Genomic DNA, 18,800 nt, shown 5'->3' on the forward strand with positions numbered 1-18,800 from the left:
CATATAATTTAACAAGCTAAAATACTTGTATGCTCAATAAAAACAGGCAGTAACCAATCCAAGGACATTAGCCAGAGGAAGACTCTGGTTACCTGTAAGAATAGTTAAAAAAATCTCTGGTAGGAGGTATTGGGACTGGCCTTTCACTGCCTGTTATCCTGCAGAGCTGCTGCTAGTCACACTTGACCATTTGGAGCTAAATGGACTAATGGTCTGATTCAGTATGAGACTGTTCAATAGTACATTTGCACACTCAAGCCAATAATTATGGTGTCTTTCACACATACTTTGGCAGCCTGTTCTGTAGAAAAAGGAGCTTCCATGAAAAAGGAATGTGCCCTGTAGATATCCACACCCAAACAAAAGGCACAGCCAGGCAACCCCAAGAGTTTGTAGGCTCATTATGAGATAGATAGCAATTGTGATATACCTAGGAGGGCATTTTCACCAGTTGCCAGAAAATACCTTTGTGTGAAATGCATCAATTGAAAATGTTTAAGCAGAAGCGAAAACAGAAGATAACCTGTTTTAAATCAAATGTCTATTTAAACGTATGTATGGACATCCAGATATCAGAACTGGAAGCTTTATAAAGTACCAATGATGAAAATGGTCATTACGGTATATTACAAAACTGAGTTCCTGGAATCCTTTTTTCTTAAGGATACTCAATATTGCCAGCTAGTGGTTTTACAGGGCAAGGCAAGAAACTTATGAAGAAAGGAAAGTTTTATAGTTTCATAAAAATAAGAAATGCCCTGCTACATCAGAATATGGTTACTCTAGTCCAGTTTGGATGGTCTACGCTAGCCCAATCTCATCAGATCTTGGAAGCTAAGCAGGGGATTGGCCCTGGTTAGTATTTGGATGGAAGACAACCAAGAAAGTCCAGGGTCGCTTTGCAGAGGCAGGAAATGGAAAACTACCACTGAACTCCTCTTGCCTTGAAAACACTACTGGGTTGCTATAAATCATCTCCGACTTGATGGTACTTTCCACCCCGAGTCCAGTGTTGTGTTCTCAGCAGAGGCTAGCCAGATGTCTGTAAAAAATCTGCAAGGGCATGAAGGACCTGTCTCTTTCCTGTTAACAATCCTTTTCCAATTTGTCTTTCCAAGTTGAAGTTCCATTTAGGAATTACAGGTAAACACCTGTTGTGACCCTGTCCTTTAGTAATTCAGCAGTGTTAGGGGCCACCATGACAAATTGCTAACGAGACACTGAGTGAAGAAATGGCTGTTTTTTTATAATCCTGAACCCGCTACCAACTGGCTTCCCTAGATGATAAACAGTCCAATCCTAAAAGCACTTTCCTGGGTGTAAACCAAATGAGTACAACCTGAATAGGATTGCTCTGAACTTTTAAAATTGGGTTACATCAACCTCTGTCCTTCCCACCTATTTCCATAGTTGATAACAAACCCCCAGCTTTTTTAGCCTTTCCGCATTGGGGAAGGGAACTCCAAAAGGAAGTTTGCCTGATACGTCTATTACGTGCAGAAAGATGCGGGCTTTTTGTAGCAGGAACTCCTTTGCATATTAGGCCACACCCCTTTTCTGCAGCCAATCCTCCTAAGCTTCCAGGGCTCTTAGTACTAGGCCTACTGTAAACTCCAGGATTGGCTACCTCAGTGGTGTGTGGCTAATATATAAAGAAGTTCCTGCTACAAAAAAGCCCTGCTTTTATGCATTAGGTTGCAGAACAAATAAGAGTGCTAAAGTTAAGGGCTGCCTTGGAAAATTTCACCTGCTGAATGTCAGGCAATTTGGCAGCTACTTTAAAACGCAAGACACCTGAGACCGAAAACGCGGGAAAGCAACGAGGAAACCATCCCCCTTCTTCGCCAAATGCTTCAGTCATGATAGAAATCACTGCTGCCTGCGGCATCGCCCGTTATATATTTTGAAAAAGAGCCGGGAGTAAATTTCTTTCAGACGACCTCACCTCCTTCATCCATCCCCACCTCCAAAACTGGCCAACTTTGGAAAACCAAACCTACGCCTACGTTTCATTGCTTCCCTTTGTTTTAATCAGGCATTGTCTTAGACAGCCACATCAGTTATCGTCTCGCCAAAATGGCGGCGCTTGACGTTCTCGCGCGCCAGCTTTGGGAGAAGGGCCCTTTACCGGTCCAAGATGGCGATGCTGGCGGAACGTGAGTGTGAAGTCGGCAGGGCTAAGTATTCTCTCTTATGTGCGACTGAGCAAGAGAGGGGGTTAAAGAAGAAGGAGGCAGCAAGGCCACGTCTCCCGAGGATCGGACCCTGAGATTCGAGGCGTTGGCTAGCGCGTCAGAGGAGAAGAGTGGTAGCTAAGGCGGGAGTGTTTGGTGGGAGCGGAGGAGGGTATATGGCTGTTTAACAGAAATTCCTGGTGCCAGAAGGGGTAACCTAATGGGAACAGATGAGAAATCTGTGGCAAAGTTCTCGCAAGCCTACCGTCTTGATTCTGCCTCGTCAGGTTCGGAGGCACTGGGGCAGAGACTGGCTGTGCGCCTTTTGGGCTCGCGGTTTGAACGTGAAGGGCTTCATAAGAGAAGCTATGTTGGGTCAGGCCAGTGGCCCATCCAGCCCAACCCTCTGTGTCCCTCAGTGGCCAAAAACCCCAAGTGCCATCAGGAGGTTCACCAGTGGGGTTAGAAGCCCTCCCACTGTGCTCCCTCCCCCCCCCCGCCCAAAGCACCAAGAATACAGAGCATCACTTGCCCCAGACAGAGAGTTCCAACAATACGCTGTGGCTAGTAGCCACTGATGGACTTCTGCTCCATATGCTTATCCATTCCCCTCTTGAAACTGTCTGTGCTGTCCTGTGGCAGTCTTCGGAGTTGATTAGTGAAAACGCTTATCAAACTGAACAGAAAATAGCTCCCCCCCCCCCATCGTCATTTCTTATCTTAAACTCCTTTCCCTGACAGCTGGGAAGCCAAATGAATAAGATCTACCATGTTGTTAAAAAAACGCAACACTTTAGCACATAAATAGAAGAACAAAGTTTGAGCATCTAAGTTTGATACCATACCTCTGTTTTAATTCTTGAATCTTGAAACCCAAGTGATAGTTCTAAAAGGATGCTCTTTAAGCATGGGCTGGGAGTTTCCTTGAGTAACAGAAGCAAAGAAGTCGCCTTCCTTTTGAGAATTTCTGTTGTGCAATTTCAGTCTGAACCTTTCAGTCATGCCCTTAGGGTAGGGAGCAATCAGGATAGATGGAGAGATGGCTCTCAAGTCAGTTTCAGACCTAACATCTCATTTTAGAAGTGAAGCATAGTAAATGTAACAGTGAAGCAGTCCTTCCAAACAAGGATTTTGTTCTGTAATAAGTTCTATAATAGGTGGAAAGGTGAATGGGAAGATGTTGACCAATAAGTACTGGGGATTAATACAGGGAAGAAGATTGATGGAAGTGAAGGGATCATAGCTCAGTTGGGGAGTATTGCCTTGCATGCAGAACATCTCGGGTTCGATCCTCAGAGTTTCTACTTAAAGGATCTCTAGCAGTCATCTGAGATGCCAGAAAGCTGTTTCCAGCCAGAATAGAGAACACTGAGTTAGTTGGTTTAATCATCTACTCATTATAAGGTGTGTGTGTGTGTGTGTGTGTGTGTGTGTGTGTGTGTATATATATATTAAAGTGGGAATGTTGGTATGGTGGGAATGGAATCCCTGTTTCCTTGTTTATTTAAATTATTTGTGCTCCATATTCATGAGAACGGTTCTCAAGACCTGTTACAAGTTATTGTAATATACAATATAGAGCCATAATTTACAGCAAGAACATTTAAGAAATTAACCTAAGAATGAGGGTCAAAGAGCAAGGAAACAAAGGCAGTAGGAGGAGTAGAATACCACTGTAAAAGCAAACCAAGCAAAAGTGTGCATATGGGTGCAAGTGTGTGTGTGTGTGTACCAAGGAGGGCTAACATATGCTAAGCAGACATGCCAAATGCTTTCACATTCTTCTAGTGCTTTTAAATTCCTTGCCTAGAACACTGGGAGCAGGCTTAACTGAACCATTGGGTAAAATTCTGTCTGTACAGTTTCCCTTTCCATAACTAGGGAGATTTAGGACCCACCCCAGCCACAGAGATTAGTACTTCTAAGTCTCAACTATCACTAAGAGAATTGTAGGCAGTAGACCTTCTGAGTGGCCACTTTATTGCATCATCTTTAAAAAAAAAAGCTGTCAATGCAGGGAAGGAGCATAAATGCCCTGCTACGTCTTACTTTTCTGAATTGCCTTGGCCTGTCCTCTGTTTCTCATCTCTCAGAGTTAGCAACTGAGTTACTCCTCTTTATGCAAGCATATGCATAATCTTATGCAAGATCTTAGGAGGAAACTGTTCTGTTGATGTCCTTAAAGGGGGAAAGGAATTAACCAGTGGAGGAGACGTGGCCAGGTGGAACCTTCATTGTTTGTCTCCTTTTTGTAGCACGTCGCAAACAGAAATGGTCTGTGGATCCCCGAAATAGCGTATGGAGTAAAGATGAATCAAAATTTGGCCAGAAAATGTTGGAAAAGATGGGCTGGTCAAAAGGAAAGGTAATCTTCATGGCAAGCAATGATTTAATCAGATATTTTTATTTATTAACATTATTTGTAGTCTGCCTTTCCCACTGAAACCCAACATGGATTACACCACGTAAACAATGAATAAGGCTAGGATTGTAGAAATTTGGAACAAAGCATAAGAATTAAACATTACATGTTAAACAACACAGAACATGGTATTTAAAAGTAAAGGTAGTCCCCTGTGCAAGGACCAGTCGTTTCCAACTCTGGGGTGACGTTGCATCATGACATTTTCATGGCAGACTTTTTACAGTGGTTTGCCATTGCCTTCCCCAGACAGAAACAGGTGTGCCACAACATCTGGTTGTTTTAATCTGCAACCTATACTCTGGACAGGAGCCCTGTGGTGCAGAATGGTAAGCTGAAGTACTGCAGTCCAAGCTCTGTTCATGAAGCTGGGTTCAGGTAGCCTGCTCAAGGTTGACTCAGCCTTCCATCCTGCCAAGGTTTGTAAAATGAGTACCTAGCTTGCTGGGAGTAAAGTGTGGTTGATGGAGAAGACAATGGCAAACCACCCCGTAACAAAAAGTCTGCCAAGAAAATGTCATGATGTGATGTCACCCCATGGGTTGGCAACGACTCGGTGTTTGCACTTTTTACTATACTCTGGACATGAAGCCACTTGTAGGACAGAATATGGAAAAACAGAGTGGTTAGGCAAAAGTGTTAGATGATGTATTTTATCTCCCTATCTCTTCAACCTATATATTGAACAGGGAAGGCCTACGGTAGCTCTCCAGATGTTTTTTGCCTACAACTCCTATCAGCCCCAGCCAGCATGGCCAATGGTTGGGGCTGATGGGAGTTGTAGGCAAAAAACATCTGGAGAGCTATCGTTGGCCACCCCTGATATAGAACATATCATGAGAAAAGCTGGATTAATATTAGATCAGGGTGGAGTGAAAATTGGTCAAAGGAATGTTAGCCATTTGAGGCATGCAGATGACATTGTGTTGCTGGTAGGATAGTGAAGACTTGAAACAACTACTGTTGAATGTTAAAGCAGAAAGTGCCAAAGCTGGACTTCAGCTGAGCATCAAGAAGACAAAAGTAATGACTATTGGGGTATCACACAACATTAAGGTGGATGAGGAAATTGAAATGGTTAAAGATTTTCTATTTCTTGGCTCCATCATCAATTAAAAGGGAGACTGCAACCAAGAAATCAGAAGGAGATGGAGACGGGACAGCAGCAATAAATAAGCTCAAAACGATCCTTACATGCAAGAATCCCTGGGCTGGGACGGCCCCCTTTCCTCCCGGTATTGCTTCCCCCACCTCCTGGGGTAGACCCAGCCACTGTTCTGCTGCCACAGCCCTGCTGCCACTACACAACTTGCTATGGCCATCTCCTCCAGCTTGCCACCAACCACTCAGCTGGCTGCTCCTTCTTCACTGCCATTCTCTTCTCCTCCACCAGCCTCTTCTCCAGTTTGTCCTCACAGCAGCCCTGTGAGATAGATTGGACTGGGACCATGGAACTGGCCCGGGGTCGCCCAGGGAGCTTTCATGGCACAAGCTTTTGCAGATTCATGAACTTGTGTCTCCAGCAATAATGCTGAGTCCAGTATAACCCTTATCCTCTTAACTGATGTTTTTTTAAAAGGCAAACAATTAATTGGTGCAGGGGGAGGGACATATTTTTTAGACTTGATGACTCCTGTAAATTTTGCCTATACTTCATTGGGGGTCTGTTAAAATAATATAAGCATCTCAAAATGATGACACATACCATTATGAACACATATTTAAAAACCAGTTTTGGGAAAGACAGTAATAATTGAGCATGTGAGAAAAAGAGCATCCCAGGAGCCAAAAACATTGCATGGACCATTATCTGTTTCCTCATAGGTCCTTTACAAGAACATACTGTAGAATAAACGTTATTAGAAGCACAGTTCTTAAACATACAATACAGGCTGGTCTCACCAATAATTAAACAAGGTTGAATATAAATGAGTATAGTAATGTTGCCAGGAAGTTTCCCTCAGCAGCTAAGTTTAGAGGAGAAAGAGTACAAGTGGAACAGAGATTTTATCTCATATGAGCTGTAGCAACTCCAGACTTTCATTTAACCTCTTAGTGACCAGAGCTTTCTTTCTCAAAATCGACTCTGCCTCTTTTTTCAATAGCATTCTATTGCTGTGGTACAATACCTGTGCTCTAGGAAATACTGGACCAGAGGAGCACCTTTGTTTTAAAGATGAATGTTGCATTTATGTTTAGCAATGCATTTGGATTATGTCAAATTCTTATACAGACATCGCTTGTGTAGCAGGTATGAAGTTTAGTATGGCGGCCTTATTAGTCACTTGAATCCAGTATGACCAATAATTTTCTGGGACCATAAAAATTAACACTTGTTTGTGAGCCAAAGAGAGCAATCCTAAACAGTTCTACTTGGAAGTGAGTCCCGAGTCCTGTGTTTAAATAATAAACAGTGTTTTAAAATATTTTAAATAATAGAACAAAGATTGAATCCAGTAGCACCTTTAAGGCCAACTTCAAACTCTGCCACTTCAAACTTTCTTCTGGTACTTCAGTTTCCAGTTTAGGTTTGGAGAACAAGTACAACAACAGTGGCAAGCTCCAGTTTGGCATGAAAAGAACAGAACTGAAGCACATGGAGAAACAGATGACCTAAAGGTTCACTCATATAATGCCAGGTTTGAGAGCCAGTGTAGCATAGCAGTTTAAATAACAGACTAGGTATTTTCTGTTGGCTCTACAAAGCTGTAGTCATGTATTGCAGGTTTCTTGTGGCGCAGTTTGTATTCATCCTCTCAAACAGTAGAACTTTTCTGATTTCCATGGCTCTTTTTTTACTTTTCAGCAGCTTTTTGAAAGGGATGTAATCTTAAATTCAGACACAAATTTGTACACATAACTGCAGTGAGAGGCAAGAGGGTGTTCTGCTTGGTCATGCAGACTGGAAGTGCTGCCGGTGCACTCCTTTCCTTTTCTGGTGTGGGCAGAAAGCAGGGAGAGAGGCCAGTCACTTTAAGCTGAGGAGGGGCTGGAAGCTGCCTGTGTAGGCCTGCCTGTCTGTCAGCTACAAAGGGGGCTTGGAACCCTTAATGGTGTGACCCCAGGGGAAGACTCAGTTGCAGCAGTGCTGGTCACTTCCAAGCTGATAACAGGTTGCTGCATCCCTGTATTTGATGTTCCTGCTTGCCTCCTGTTTTCACGCAGGGACTTGGGGCTCAGGAACAAGGGAAGACAGAGCACATCAAAGTCCAAGTGAAGAACAACAATCTTGGCTTAGGAGCATCTATTAACCATGAGGTGAGTAGAACAAAATTTGGCCCAAATTTGCCTTGGAAGCTCTCAGTTTCAGAGTTTTTATTAAATGCAAATATTATCTTTGCTAAAACATTTTCTGGAAACAACAAAAAAAATCTCTGTGATATGAATAGACTACCAGACTTTTTAAATATGTTTATGTACTTTTTAAATATAAAACAAATATAAAATGAAGTGGGAAACACAAAATGCATCGATTATATTATTAACTAGTTATTTGTATGCTGTATCAGTTAATCACAATGGGCTCTGTTTATTAGGATTTAATTGTTTTTTATGATTGTCAGTGTGAACTTTTGTGTTAAACGTGGTCTGGTTTGGATATAATGTTCAAAGAGTGGGCAAACTTCAAGTCTGTTCTCCCTCTTTTCTTCTACCAGCCCCACCCCAGGGCTCCAGTTACTGCCCAGATTTCCTATTTTGTTGCAAGCTCCTTTTTGCGGTTTCCAATTCAGGTTTGGAGGACAAGTGCAATACAACAGTAGCAAGCTCCGGTTTGTCGTGAAAGGAACGGAACTGAAGCACATGGGGAAGCTGACGAGCCAAAGGTTCACTCATGTAAAGCCAGACTGTGGCTTGAGAGTTGGCGTGATATAGCGGTTTAAGTGCCAGACTAGGATCTGGAGAACCTGGTTTGAACCCCACTCAGCCACGGAAATGAGCTTGGTGATGTTGAGCCAGTCACTCTCAGCCTAACCTCCCTCTCAGGGTTGTTATGAAGATAAAATGGAGGAAGAGAGAATGATGTTGTAAGCCTCTTTGGATCCCCACTGGGGGGTGGGGGGGTGGGATGAAGTCATTTAGTCAGGTTCAGAATCAGACCAAACTATGGTTATGGATCCTTTCCTATGCTTTGGTAAGGTGTCCAGACTTGCAACCTATGGCTTGTGATCAGCCAGAAAGCCAGGATGGAAACCTGTGGGCTTTGCTAACCACAGTTCTAATTTTGGGGTAAAGGACCAGTTGTTTCTGACTCCGGAATGATGTCGCATCACTACATTTTCATAGCAGACTTTTTAACTGTGTGGTTTGCCATTGCCTTCCCGTCAGCTACACTTTCCCTCCAGCAAGCTGGGCACTCATTTTACTGACCTCGGTAAAGGCTGCGTCAACCTTGAGCCGGCTATGTGAACCCAGCTTCTTCCAGGATCAAACTCAGGTCATGAGCAGAGTGCTTAGACTTCAGTACTGCAGCTTTACTACTCTGCGCCATAGGTTTGCTACTGTTGTATTGCACTTGTCCTCCAAACCTGAATTGGAAACCGCAAAAAGGAGCTTGCAACAAAATAGGAAATCTGGGCAGTAACTGGAGCCCTGGGGTGGGGCTGGTAGAAGAAAAGAGGGAGAACAGACTTGAAGCTTGCCCACTCTTTGAACATTATATCCAAACCAGAGTGGCACCCAAATTGATGAGCCTCAGTGTCCACACTTTGCTCCAGAGGCTGTTATATCATGGAGACCAGGTGTGTGTGATTATGTGATGCAGAGGGCTCAAAAGACTGACAGCTGAAGCTAATTGAACAGCATTAAACTGTGGTTTCTCTGAACATTTTGAAGCCATGCTGTGGGTTCTGAACTGTGGTTAGTGACGTATGAGCTTATGCAGTATCTGGAAGGAATTATTCTAAAATGTCCAGTCACAAAAAATAATTCCCCTCCAATTTCCAATTCCCCTTTCTCATCATCTTTCCTGCTTCTCTCTCTGTGCCAAATTAGATTGTAATGTTCTTGGAACGGGAACGATCTTTAAAAAAAACCCACTTGTGTTACTCTGAAAAGACCCATGCTACTTAAAAAAGTAAAAATGCATCCTGCTTCTTGTGTGATGTTTGTAGGACAACTGGATTGCCCATCAGGACGACTTCAACCAGCTTCTGGCAGACCTGAACAACTGTCATGGACAGGATGTTGCAGGTAAAGCAGCAAATCTTGCAAAGTAGTGCCAACAGTATAATGTGTCAGAGAATCCATGCTCTGGGAAACTCTTAATATAATATAATGCCACTCTTGGCCACATGAGGGCACTAGAGCTACTGTAATCTCTTGTTTTTTGAGATTAAAATATAGGGCACCTGTAGGCCTTGCTGCCTGTTTCCAAGCAGATGCCAAAGACACTGTTGGTGAATACTGTGAAGTGTGAATTAAACAAACAAATGTTTGAAGGCCAAGTTAGAAATAATGACGGCGACCTATGTTGTCCATCAACCAACAGCTGCCCGTTTGCATCCTGCAAATGAAGACCAGTACAAATTACGTGCACAATTCTGCATAGGATATTCAGAACAACCCTTATGTAGACAACCATGTGTAACCACTACCCATGTGTGTGTCTTTGGCAGGGAGCCCAACAGGCAAACCCCATTCATGTTTGTGGCAGGGATCTACTTAAAACAAAAGGTATGGGGCACTAAAGCATCCTGCCACCTTTTACCTGCCAGCTGCTCTCTGTTGCTTCAAGCACTTTAATGCCCAGCTTAGCTCACTCGGTATTGGAGCCCAGCTAAGAGATGGTCTAGTAGTAAAGTACAGCAGGGAAAAGCAGAGGCTCATGAGTGGTGCTGAGAACATAGACAGGGAAATGATTCTGTCTCCCACAGGGATTCCTTGACTTTCTGATGCAGGAAGCTGTTGTGGGAAAAGACATGCAACCTGCAGGTTGGTCATTCTGTGTGGGAAATGGAACGTATATTTCTGCCTCCATGCAGAGTCTCTGGGCTTGGATACAGTGGGGATTTCAATGGATGAAAAGTGGTTTCTGCTCACAAAAGCAATTTTCCTTTCCCCCTCCTGCTGCCACCTAGAATGCCACCCCCCATGTTGCTCCTGAGTGAAAGGGAGCCCCCTTGGAGCAGCATGGGGGAAGTTCAGAGGTCTGCAACATGAGGAATGGATTGGTGAAAGTCACCCCCCACCACCACCTTTTCATCTGCAGAAATCCTCCATGGGGTCAAAGTCAACATTAGGGAAATTCTGATTGGGGTCTGTTTTTCCTGCATACAGGCTGATTGCCACACGCACACACATGGGCAATGATTATCCATGACTATCTTTGTACAAGTTGCTCTGAATTTCCAATGCAGAAGTTTGCACATAGTTTAGTTTGCATTGGTCTTCATTTGCAGAATTCAAAGGAGCAGCTACTGATTGATGGACAGCAGAGGTGAAAGGTGTAAAAAAACCATATTCTGTTGGCAAAAACCAGAATGGGAGCAGTCTTCATCATGCATGGGGGTGAATCTAAAATGAAGAGCAGCAGTTTAATCCTGACTGAACCAGTCATGTAACCTGCACAGAATTGAAGTTTCTCACAGCAGGGATCCCTGGAGTGAGTGAACCATGGAAGTTTAGGCATGAGTATCCCAGATCAGACTCTAGCAGTGCCCTACGAAAGCAAGGAAGCCATAAATGCATAAAGCTGCCTTCTTATGGGTCACAGCATTGGTCTGTCAAAGTCCATGTTGTCTACTCTGACTGGCAGAGGTCTTTCAAATCACCACTATCTGATCCTTTTTTTTTTTATTTTTAGAACCGGAGATGTCAGGGATTTAACCTGGGATCTGCACGCAAAGCAGATGCTCTCTCACTGAGCCATGGTCCTTTTCCATTGCCTTGTCTTCCAGGCATTTATTAGTCTCATGCAATGTTTTATGTTTGTATTTTAGAGTTGGCCTCTGGGAAACAGAAGAAAACATTTAAACTTGAGGAGAAATCCAAGATCTCTCGGAAACGAGTTCATTATGTGAAATTTGCCAAAGGTACAATAGAGGCAGCTAAAACGCAAAAGCGATGCTGAGTTGGTAGTTTTCTGGATAGCTGGATTCCTGACAACACCTCTTTGTAAAAGAGGTCCCACATATTCTTAATATATGTATGTAGCCTCAATAGTATGCTGGGCACTAATCAGGCTATAGAAATGACAGTCTCCCTTCCCAGAGGAGGAGACACAGACTACTTTAAGTGGGCACAATGGGGTGGAAGGTGTGGAGGGCTGGGGTGAATTAGTGCAAGAATTGAGAAACTGCTCCTTTTCTTGCCTAATTCAAACAAACTAAACCATGTATGAATAACAGGTATATTACAATGTGCGCTATCTTCACACTGTTATAGGTTGCAGTATAAGGAGAGCCAGTTTGGTGTAGTGGTTAAGTGTGCGGACTCTTATCTGGGAGAACCAGGTTTGATTCCCCATTGCTCCACTTGCTGCTGTTGGAATGGCCTTGGGTTAGCCATAGCTGCCACAGGAATTGTTCTTGAAAGGGCAGCTGCTATGAAAGCCCTCTCAGTCCCACCCACCTCACAGGGTGTCTGTTGTGGGGGGAGAAGATATAAGAGATTGTAAGCCGCTCTGAGTCTCTGATTCAGAGACAAAGGCGGAGTATAAATCTGCATTCTCCTCCTCCTCCTAAAAATAATTTCTATTCATCAAGCCCCATTGAAATTAATGGAAACCTTACAAAAGCATTGCTGTCTTGGCCCAGAATTTGTTACTTTTGGGGGGAAATCTGGAAGGTGTTTTTTGTTTGTCTTGCACATGAGACTGTACATTGCACTGACTTAAGAACACAGCTGATTGTTCTGTTGTCCATCACTTTCTTCAGGAAAGGATCTCTCTTCCCGAAGTGAAGATGACTTGTCTTGCATTTTTGGGAAACGCCAGAAGAGCAAGAAAACTCTGGTATGTGATTTGCTTCTGTTTGGGAGGAAGCAATACGTTTAATTTAAGCTTTGTTTGAAATAAATGCCACAACATAATTGCATGAATTCAAAGGTTATTGTCTTCACAATGTTCTTGCTATATTTGTTTCTCGTATGTTAGTCACTTTTATAGTAGCTGATTACCCTGATTAATTCTCACAGTTACTTCAAAGAATCCAGTGCCTGCCCAACCATTGCAGTCAAATATTTTGGCTAAGTGGAACAGTAGCACTCTGTTTGGGTGTGTACAATATGTACTGTAATTTGTGACCTGGCGGGAAAAGTGGTGGGTTTGATGATACCCTCTGAGGCTAGGCAAGTGGCAACCTCAAAAAGGGCCTTTCTCAATAGCAGCTCCAGAATTATGGAATTCTCCTGCCAGGGAGATTTGTCTGTCCCCTTTGATCATAGGTGTTCTTTGAAGGGGTGAACAAACATGTGGACAAAGGGGACCCTATAGAGGTTGTTTACTTCGACTTCCAGAAAGCTAAAGTTCCTCATCAAAGGCTCCTAAGTAAGCTCAAGAGTCATGGGGTAAAAGGACAAGTCCTCTTGTGGATCAAAAACTGGCTAAATAGTAGGAAACAGAGTAAGTATAAATGGGCAATTTTTAGAGTGGAGGGTGGTAAGTGGTGGGGTACCTCAGGGCTCAGTACTGGGACCAGTGCTTTTTAACTTGTTCATTAATGATTTGGAGTTGGGAGTAAACAGTGAAGTGGCTAAGTTTGCAGATGACACTAAATTGTTCAGGGTGGTGAGAACCAGAGAGGATTGTGAGGCATCTAGTTGAGGCTGGGCGAGTTGGTGTCAACATGGCAAATGAGGTTTATCGTGGCCAAGTGCAAAGTAATGCACATTGGGACCAAAAATCCTAACTATAAACAGGGGTTTTTTTGAGCAGGAATGCACAGGAACGCAGTTCCAGCTCGTTTGGTGTCGAGGAAGTGTACAAGGTTATGCGGGGGATAAAGTAGAGAAAAAGCACTTTTCTCCCTCTCTCACAATACAAGAACTTGACGACACTTAATAAAATTGCTGAGCAGTTGGGTTAGAACGGATAAAAGGAAGTACTTCTTCACCCGAAGGGTGATTAACACATGCAATTCACTGCCACAGGAGGTGGCTGCAAGCATAGACAGCTTCAAGAGGGAATTGGATAAACATATGGAGCAGAGGTCCATCAGTGGCTAGTAGCCACAGCATATTTTTGGAACTCTCTGTCTAGGGCAGTGATGCTCTGTATGCTTGGTGCTTTGGGGGTGGGGGGGGCTTCTGGTGTCCCGGCCCCACTGATGGACCTCCTGATGGCACCTGGATTTTTTGGCCACTGTGTGACACACAGTGTTGGGTTGGATGGGCCATTGGCCTGATTCAACACAGCTAGTTCTCTATTTCATCTGGCAATTCCTTATTAACTCTCCTTGTTGCTTATTTTTAATTGTTGGCTTTGTAATGTTTCAAAAGCCGCTTTTTAAATCATGTGAAGTGATTTACTCTGCTCTGGTAAGACCTCACCCGAGTATTGTGTCCAGGTCTGGGCGCTGCATTTTAAGAAGGATATAGACAAGCTGGAAGGAGTCCAGAGGAGGGTGACAAAGATGGTGAAGGGTCTGGAGACCAAGTCCAATGAAGAAAGGTTGAAGGAGCTGGGGATGTTTAGCTTGGAGAGCAGGTGGCTGAGAGGTGATATGATCACCATCTTCAGGTACTTGAAGTGCTGTCATATAGAGGATGGTGCAGAATTCTTTTCTGCTGCCCCAGAAGATAGGACTAGAACCATCGGGTTGAAATTAAAGCAGAAGAGCTTCCAGCTCAGCATTAGGAAGAACTTTCTGACAGAGCGGTTCCTCAGTGCAACAGGCTTCCTTGGGAGGTCGTGGGCTCTCTTTCCTTGAAGGTTTTAAAATAGACGCTAGATGGCCATCTAACAGCAATGCTGATCCTTTGAATTTAGGGGGAGACAGATATTTTAAAATATCTAAAAAGATATTTAGAATCATAAAGTTGGAAGGGTGCCCAGGGCTATCTAGTCCAATCCCCTGCACAATGCAGGAAATTCACAAATATCTTCCCCCAGGGATTTTTTTTTTAGCGGGAACTCCTTTGCATTTGGGCCACACACACCCCTGTAATAAGAGCCCTGTAAGCTCTTGGAGGATTGGCTACATCAGGGGAGTGTGACCCAATAAGCAAAGGAGTTTCTGCTACAAAAAAAAGCCCTGGGGGGAGATATTTGTGAATTTCCTGCATTGTGCCGGGGTTGGACTAGATGGCCCTGGGGACCCTTCCAAGTTTATGATTCTAAATATCTTTTTAATTGGTCTCCACCTTGAGGGCCCTATGTGGATATGAAAACTGGATATAAATGTTTTAAAGAAATAGTAAAGTATTTGCTTCTGTTTCTTGATTGCACTGTCATTTTTTAAAAAATGTCCTGCAGGGTAGCCCCTTTCCCTACTTAGTGTAATTGCAAAGATTAGAGATCAGAGAACGTTTGGTGTAGTTGTTAAGTATGTGAAGAAAGGAGTTTGATTGCCCACTCCTCCACATGCAGCTTCTGCATGACCTTAGGTCAGTCACAACTCTCTCAGAGCTGTTCCTTTCAAGAGCAGTCCTCAGAGAGCTCTTTCAGTCCCACCTACCTCACAAGATGTCTTTTGTGAGGAGGGGAAGGGAAAGGAGATTGTAAGCCACTCTGAGACTCTGAGTCAAGGGCAGGGTATAAATCCAATCTTCTCCTCGTCTTTGATTATAAGATTTTAGAGGGAATGGGACAGAGACTGAATGCGTTATCTTTTAAAGATTGTAGTAACATAAGTGTTGCTGGCTTGTAAGTTTCAGTTCAATAGGTGGGTATCAGTGAACTGACGTATCACCAATAACTGATAAATGTTGCCTGAAATTTACCAGAATGCTGCACATTTTATTTTAAAGAAATGGGTGGGGGAGCCATGATTTTTGGCAGCTTTCCCGAAAGTGTTGCATATGTAAAGAAAGTCCTGTATTGAACCACTGCTGAGAGAGGGAGGGGAAACAGAAAGGCTTCCTTGCCTGAGTTTCTGGTGACCAATCTGAGAGGAGCCAGTAATACACTGAGAGGTGATATGACACCATCTTCAAGTACTTGAAGGGCTGTCACATAGAGGATGGTACGGAGTTGTTTTCTATCGCCCCAGAAGGTCAGATCAGAACCAGCGGGTTGAAATTAAATCAGAAGAGTTTTCAACTAAACATTAAGAACTTCCTGACAGAATGTTTCCTCAGTGGAACAGCCTTTTTCAGGAATTGGTGGGCTCTCCTGCTTTGGAGGTTTTTAAACAGCGACTTGATGGCCATCTGATAGCAATGCTGATTCTGTGAGCTTGGGCAAATCATGAGAAGGAGGGCAGGAGGGGTTGCATCAGTGCTAAGTTCTTGTGGTCTCTTCTTACACACCCAGGGAAATGCTGTTCACCACTTTGGGGTCTGGAAGTAATTTTCTCTAGGCCAGTTTGGCCAGGGATCCTGGAAGGTGGTATGGCCCCCCCCCCATCTTTTGGGTATGGAGCAGGGATAACTGGGGGTGTGGGGAGAGGTATTTGTGAATTTCCTGCATTGTACAGGAGGTTGGACTTGATGACCTTGGAAGTCCATTCCAACTGATTCTATCCTGCCCCTGCTGTGGAAGAGAGCTGTGCTTTTGAATGGGAAAATGCTGCTGTGTTAAATGTTGATTCTGTTTCCCACTGACAGCAGAACAGTGGAAGCACTAAATGTGAAATAGAGCTCTGTTAATTTGGGGGGAGGGGATGGGTTGGAAGACTCCCCCTCCCCAGTAACATGAGGTCTTCATTTATTTGGTTGAGGGGAGGGGCAGACACAGGCCAACTTAGGAGCAAGCAGGTAAGAAAGAAGGGAAGGCAGAAGCAGGGTGATTTCATGGGAACCAAAAGCCATGAGCAGAGAGCTCCTGTGCTGCTCAGGCAAGGATGGAAGCTGCAGCTGAAAAGGATTGCAGTTTGCTAGCCTGAGGACTGGCTTCTGCTTCAAGGCTGTGTATTTGACTGCAGACTCAAACTTATGCCAGAATTCAGAACATTGGTAGAAAACTTCAGTCTGAAACTATATGCTATTGTTGCATAAGCTTTCAAGAAACACAGCTCTCTTCATCATATGCATCTGATTAAGGGAGCCATGTTTCTTGAAAGCTTATGCTACAATAAAATTTGTTAGTCTTAAAGGTGCTACTAGACTCTTTACTATATTATATATGGTATTATTGAAATTGCATGTCATGGGTGCTGGGGACCCTTCAGAGGAAGTTGAGTCTGATGCGGAAACTGTGCCCCTGCCACCTGCACCAGTGCCCCTGCCTCCTGCTGGAGAAGATCCCAGCCCCCCTGCCTCGCCCTCTCGGGTGGCTCGTGTGCGTGACCGCCTCCGGCAGGACCTCAGGGATCGGAGGAGGGCGGCACGCTCACAAGCAAGACGCTCCCTGAGCCCTGAGTTCTGAGAGGATTCTGGCCCTTCTAAGAGCAAGGATGCTTGAGTGGTAACAGGATCCTGGCTGCCTCCCTGAGCCAGCAATTAGCCCAAACAGGCAACAGCCAGCAGAGGGCTATATAGCTGTGGGCTTTGGGAGGAGGCTTTGTGGAAGCAACTAGTCATCTCCCTGACATTCTAGCATACACTCCGGCTTGACTTTGGTTCCTGACTCCCTGACTTTGGCTTTGGACTTCTGGACTCCCTGACCTCGGCTTCTGGACCTCAGACCTGCGATACTTCTACAGTGATTTGGATTTGGCGCCTCGGACCCTCCTGCTTATTGGCTACAGACCTCGGACTGCCTCTAGACTTTGCCTGACCCGGCCCCAGCCGTGACAGATTGCTTTCACCTGACAAACACCCACTCCACAGGATGGATGCTGAAGCAAGTGAAACCACAGAACTACTGGCTGCGCTCCAAGCCCAGGTACAGCAGCTAACACAGGCAGTAGTGCACTTGCAGCAACAACCTGCGGCCAGTGCTCCAGCCAAGTGCCCAGTTCCCCCACCTGACAGATTTGGGGGTGCCGTGGAAGAATTTCCTGCCTTCCTAGCACAGTGTCGGCTGTACTTTGAACTGAGAGCACGGGACTTCCTCAATGACAAGACAAAGGTGTGTTTCATCATCAGTCTGTTAAAGGGGCAGGCGGCCAAATGGGCCACACCCTTGCTGGTCACGTCCTCTCCCCTACTAACGAATTACCAGGGGTTTGAGGCCCACCTGTCGGCTGCTTTCTCTAGCCCAGTCCAAGCAGCCCAGCCAACCGGAAGATCAGGGCACTGAAACAAGGCAACTCCTCGGTGGCTCAATATGCCACAGAATTCAAGCTCCTGACCCAGGACTTGGCGTGGAATGAGGCTGCCCAGATGGACCAGTTTACTGAGGGGTTGGCAGAGGAGGTCCTGGATGAACTGGCCAGGGTGGAGCAACCACCCACGCTCCAACAACTTATCACCCTCTGCCTCCGCATCGATGGCCGCCTGGAAAGTCGCCGCCAAGCCAAGACCAGAGGGCGCCAGCTCCCTGCGTCGTGCCACTTGGCTCCTCGCCCATCCTCAGCTAGTACCAGCACCGAGGATGAGCCTATGCGGCTTGGAGCTGCTCGACCTCGCCTGACCCCAGAGGAAAAGGCCAGACGCCGCACGCAGAATCTGTGCCTCTACTGCGGCACGGCAGGCCACTATGCCTCTGGCTGCCCTGCTAAGCATTGGATACCCGGGCCTTCGCCGCCAAAAGGGCAGCCCCAGGCGTAAGTGGACCCCCCAGCCTGGGGCGACTAGCTGGGTCCTCCGAACAGCGGGCTGATACCCCGGGCCCGTTCCTGCTACCAGTCAAACTCCGTCTGCCTGACGAACGCTGGCTGTTCGTGTATGCCATGCTGGACTCGGGAGCAGCCCACTGTTTTATAGATGCCGCCTTTGTAAAACAGCACCAGATCCCGGTGCAGACAAAAGAGACTCCGTCGCTGGTGGAGGCTATTGACAGGCGCCTCCTCCGTTCTGGGCCTGTCACCCAGGAGACCTGTCCCATCACCTTCCACGTCCAGCAGCACCAAGAACAGCTGCAGTTTAATGTCGCCTGCATGCCTCGCTTCCCACTGATTCTGGGCCTTTCCTGGCTGAAGCTGCACAACCCCATCGTGGACTGGGCCCAGCAGGAACTACGTTTCCAAGACCCATGCCCCCATCTGACTTCTCCCACCACTCTG

General features: G+C 45.3%; 1 protein-coding gene across 1 annotated transcript in view; it reads left to right on the top strand.

Moving 5' to 3' along the window:
* The first annotated feature begins 2,069 nt into the window (after positions 1-2,069).
* PINX1 (PIN2 (TERF1) interacting telomerase inhibitor 1) overlaps positions 2,070-18,800 on the top strand; it is a 77,215-nt gene continuing 60,484 nt past the window's right edge. The window contains exons 1-6 of the mRNA XM_060250017.1: positions 2,070-2,156; positions 4,430-4,539; positions 7,762-7,854; positions 9,708-9,786; positions 11,535-11,627; positions 12,471-12,547. Of these exons, the coding sequence (XP_060106000.1) occupies positions 2,138-2,156; positions 4,430-4,539; positions 7,762-7,854; positions 9,708-9,786; positions 11,535-11,627; positions 12,471-12,547 (471 nt within the window). The 5' untranslated portion in view covers positions 2,070-2,137. The remainder of the gene's footprint in view (positions 2,157-4,429; positions 4,540-7,761; positions 7,855-9,707; positions 9,787-11,534; positions 11,628-12,470; positions 12,548-18,800) is intronic.

This window comes from Heteronotia binoei, chromosome 1 (assembly GCF_032191835.1).
Source record: "Heteronotia binoei isolate CCM8104 ecotype False Entrance Well chromosome 1, APGP_CSIRO_Hbin_v1, whole genome shotgun sequence".
Taxonomy (NCBI): Eukaryota; Metazoa; Chordata; class Lepidosauria; order Squamata; family Gekkonidae; genus Heteronotia; species Heteronotia binoei.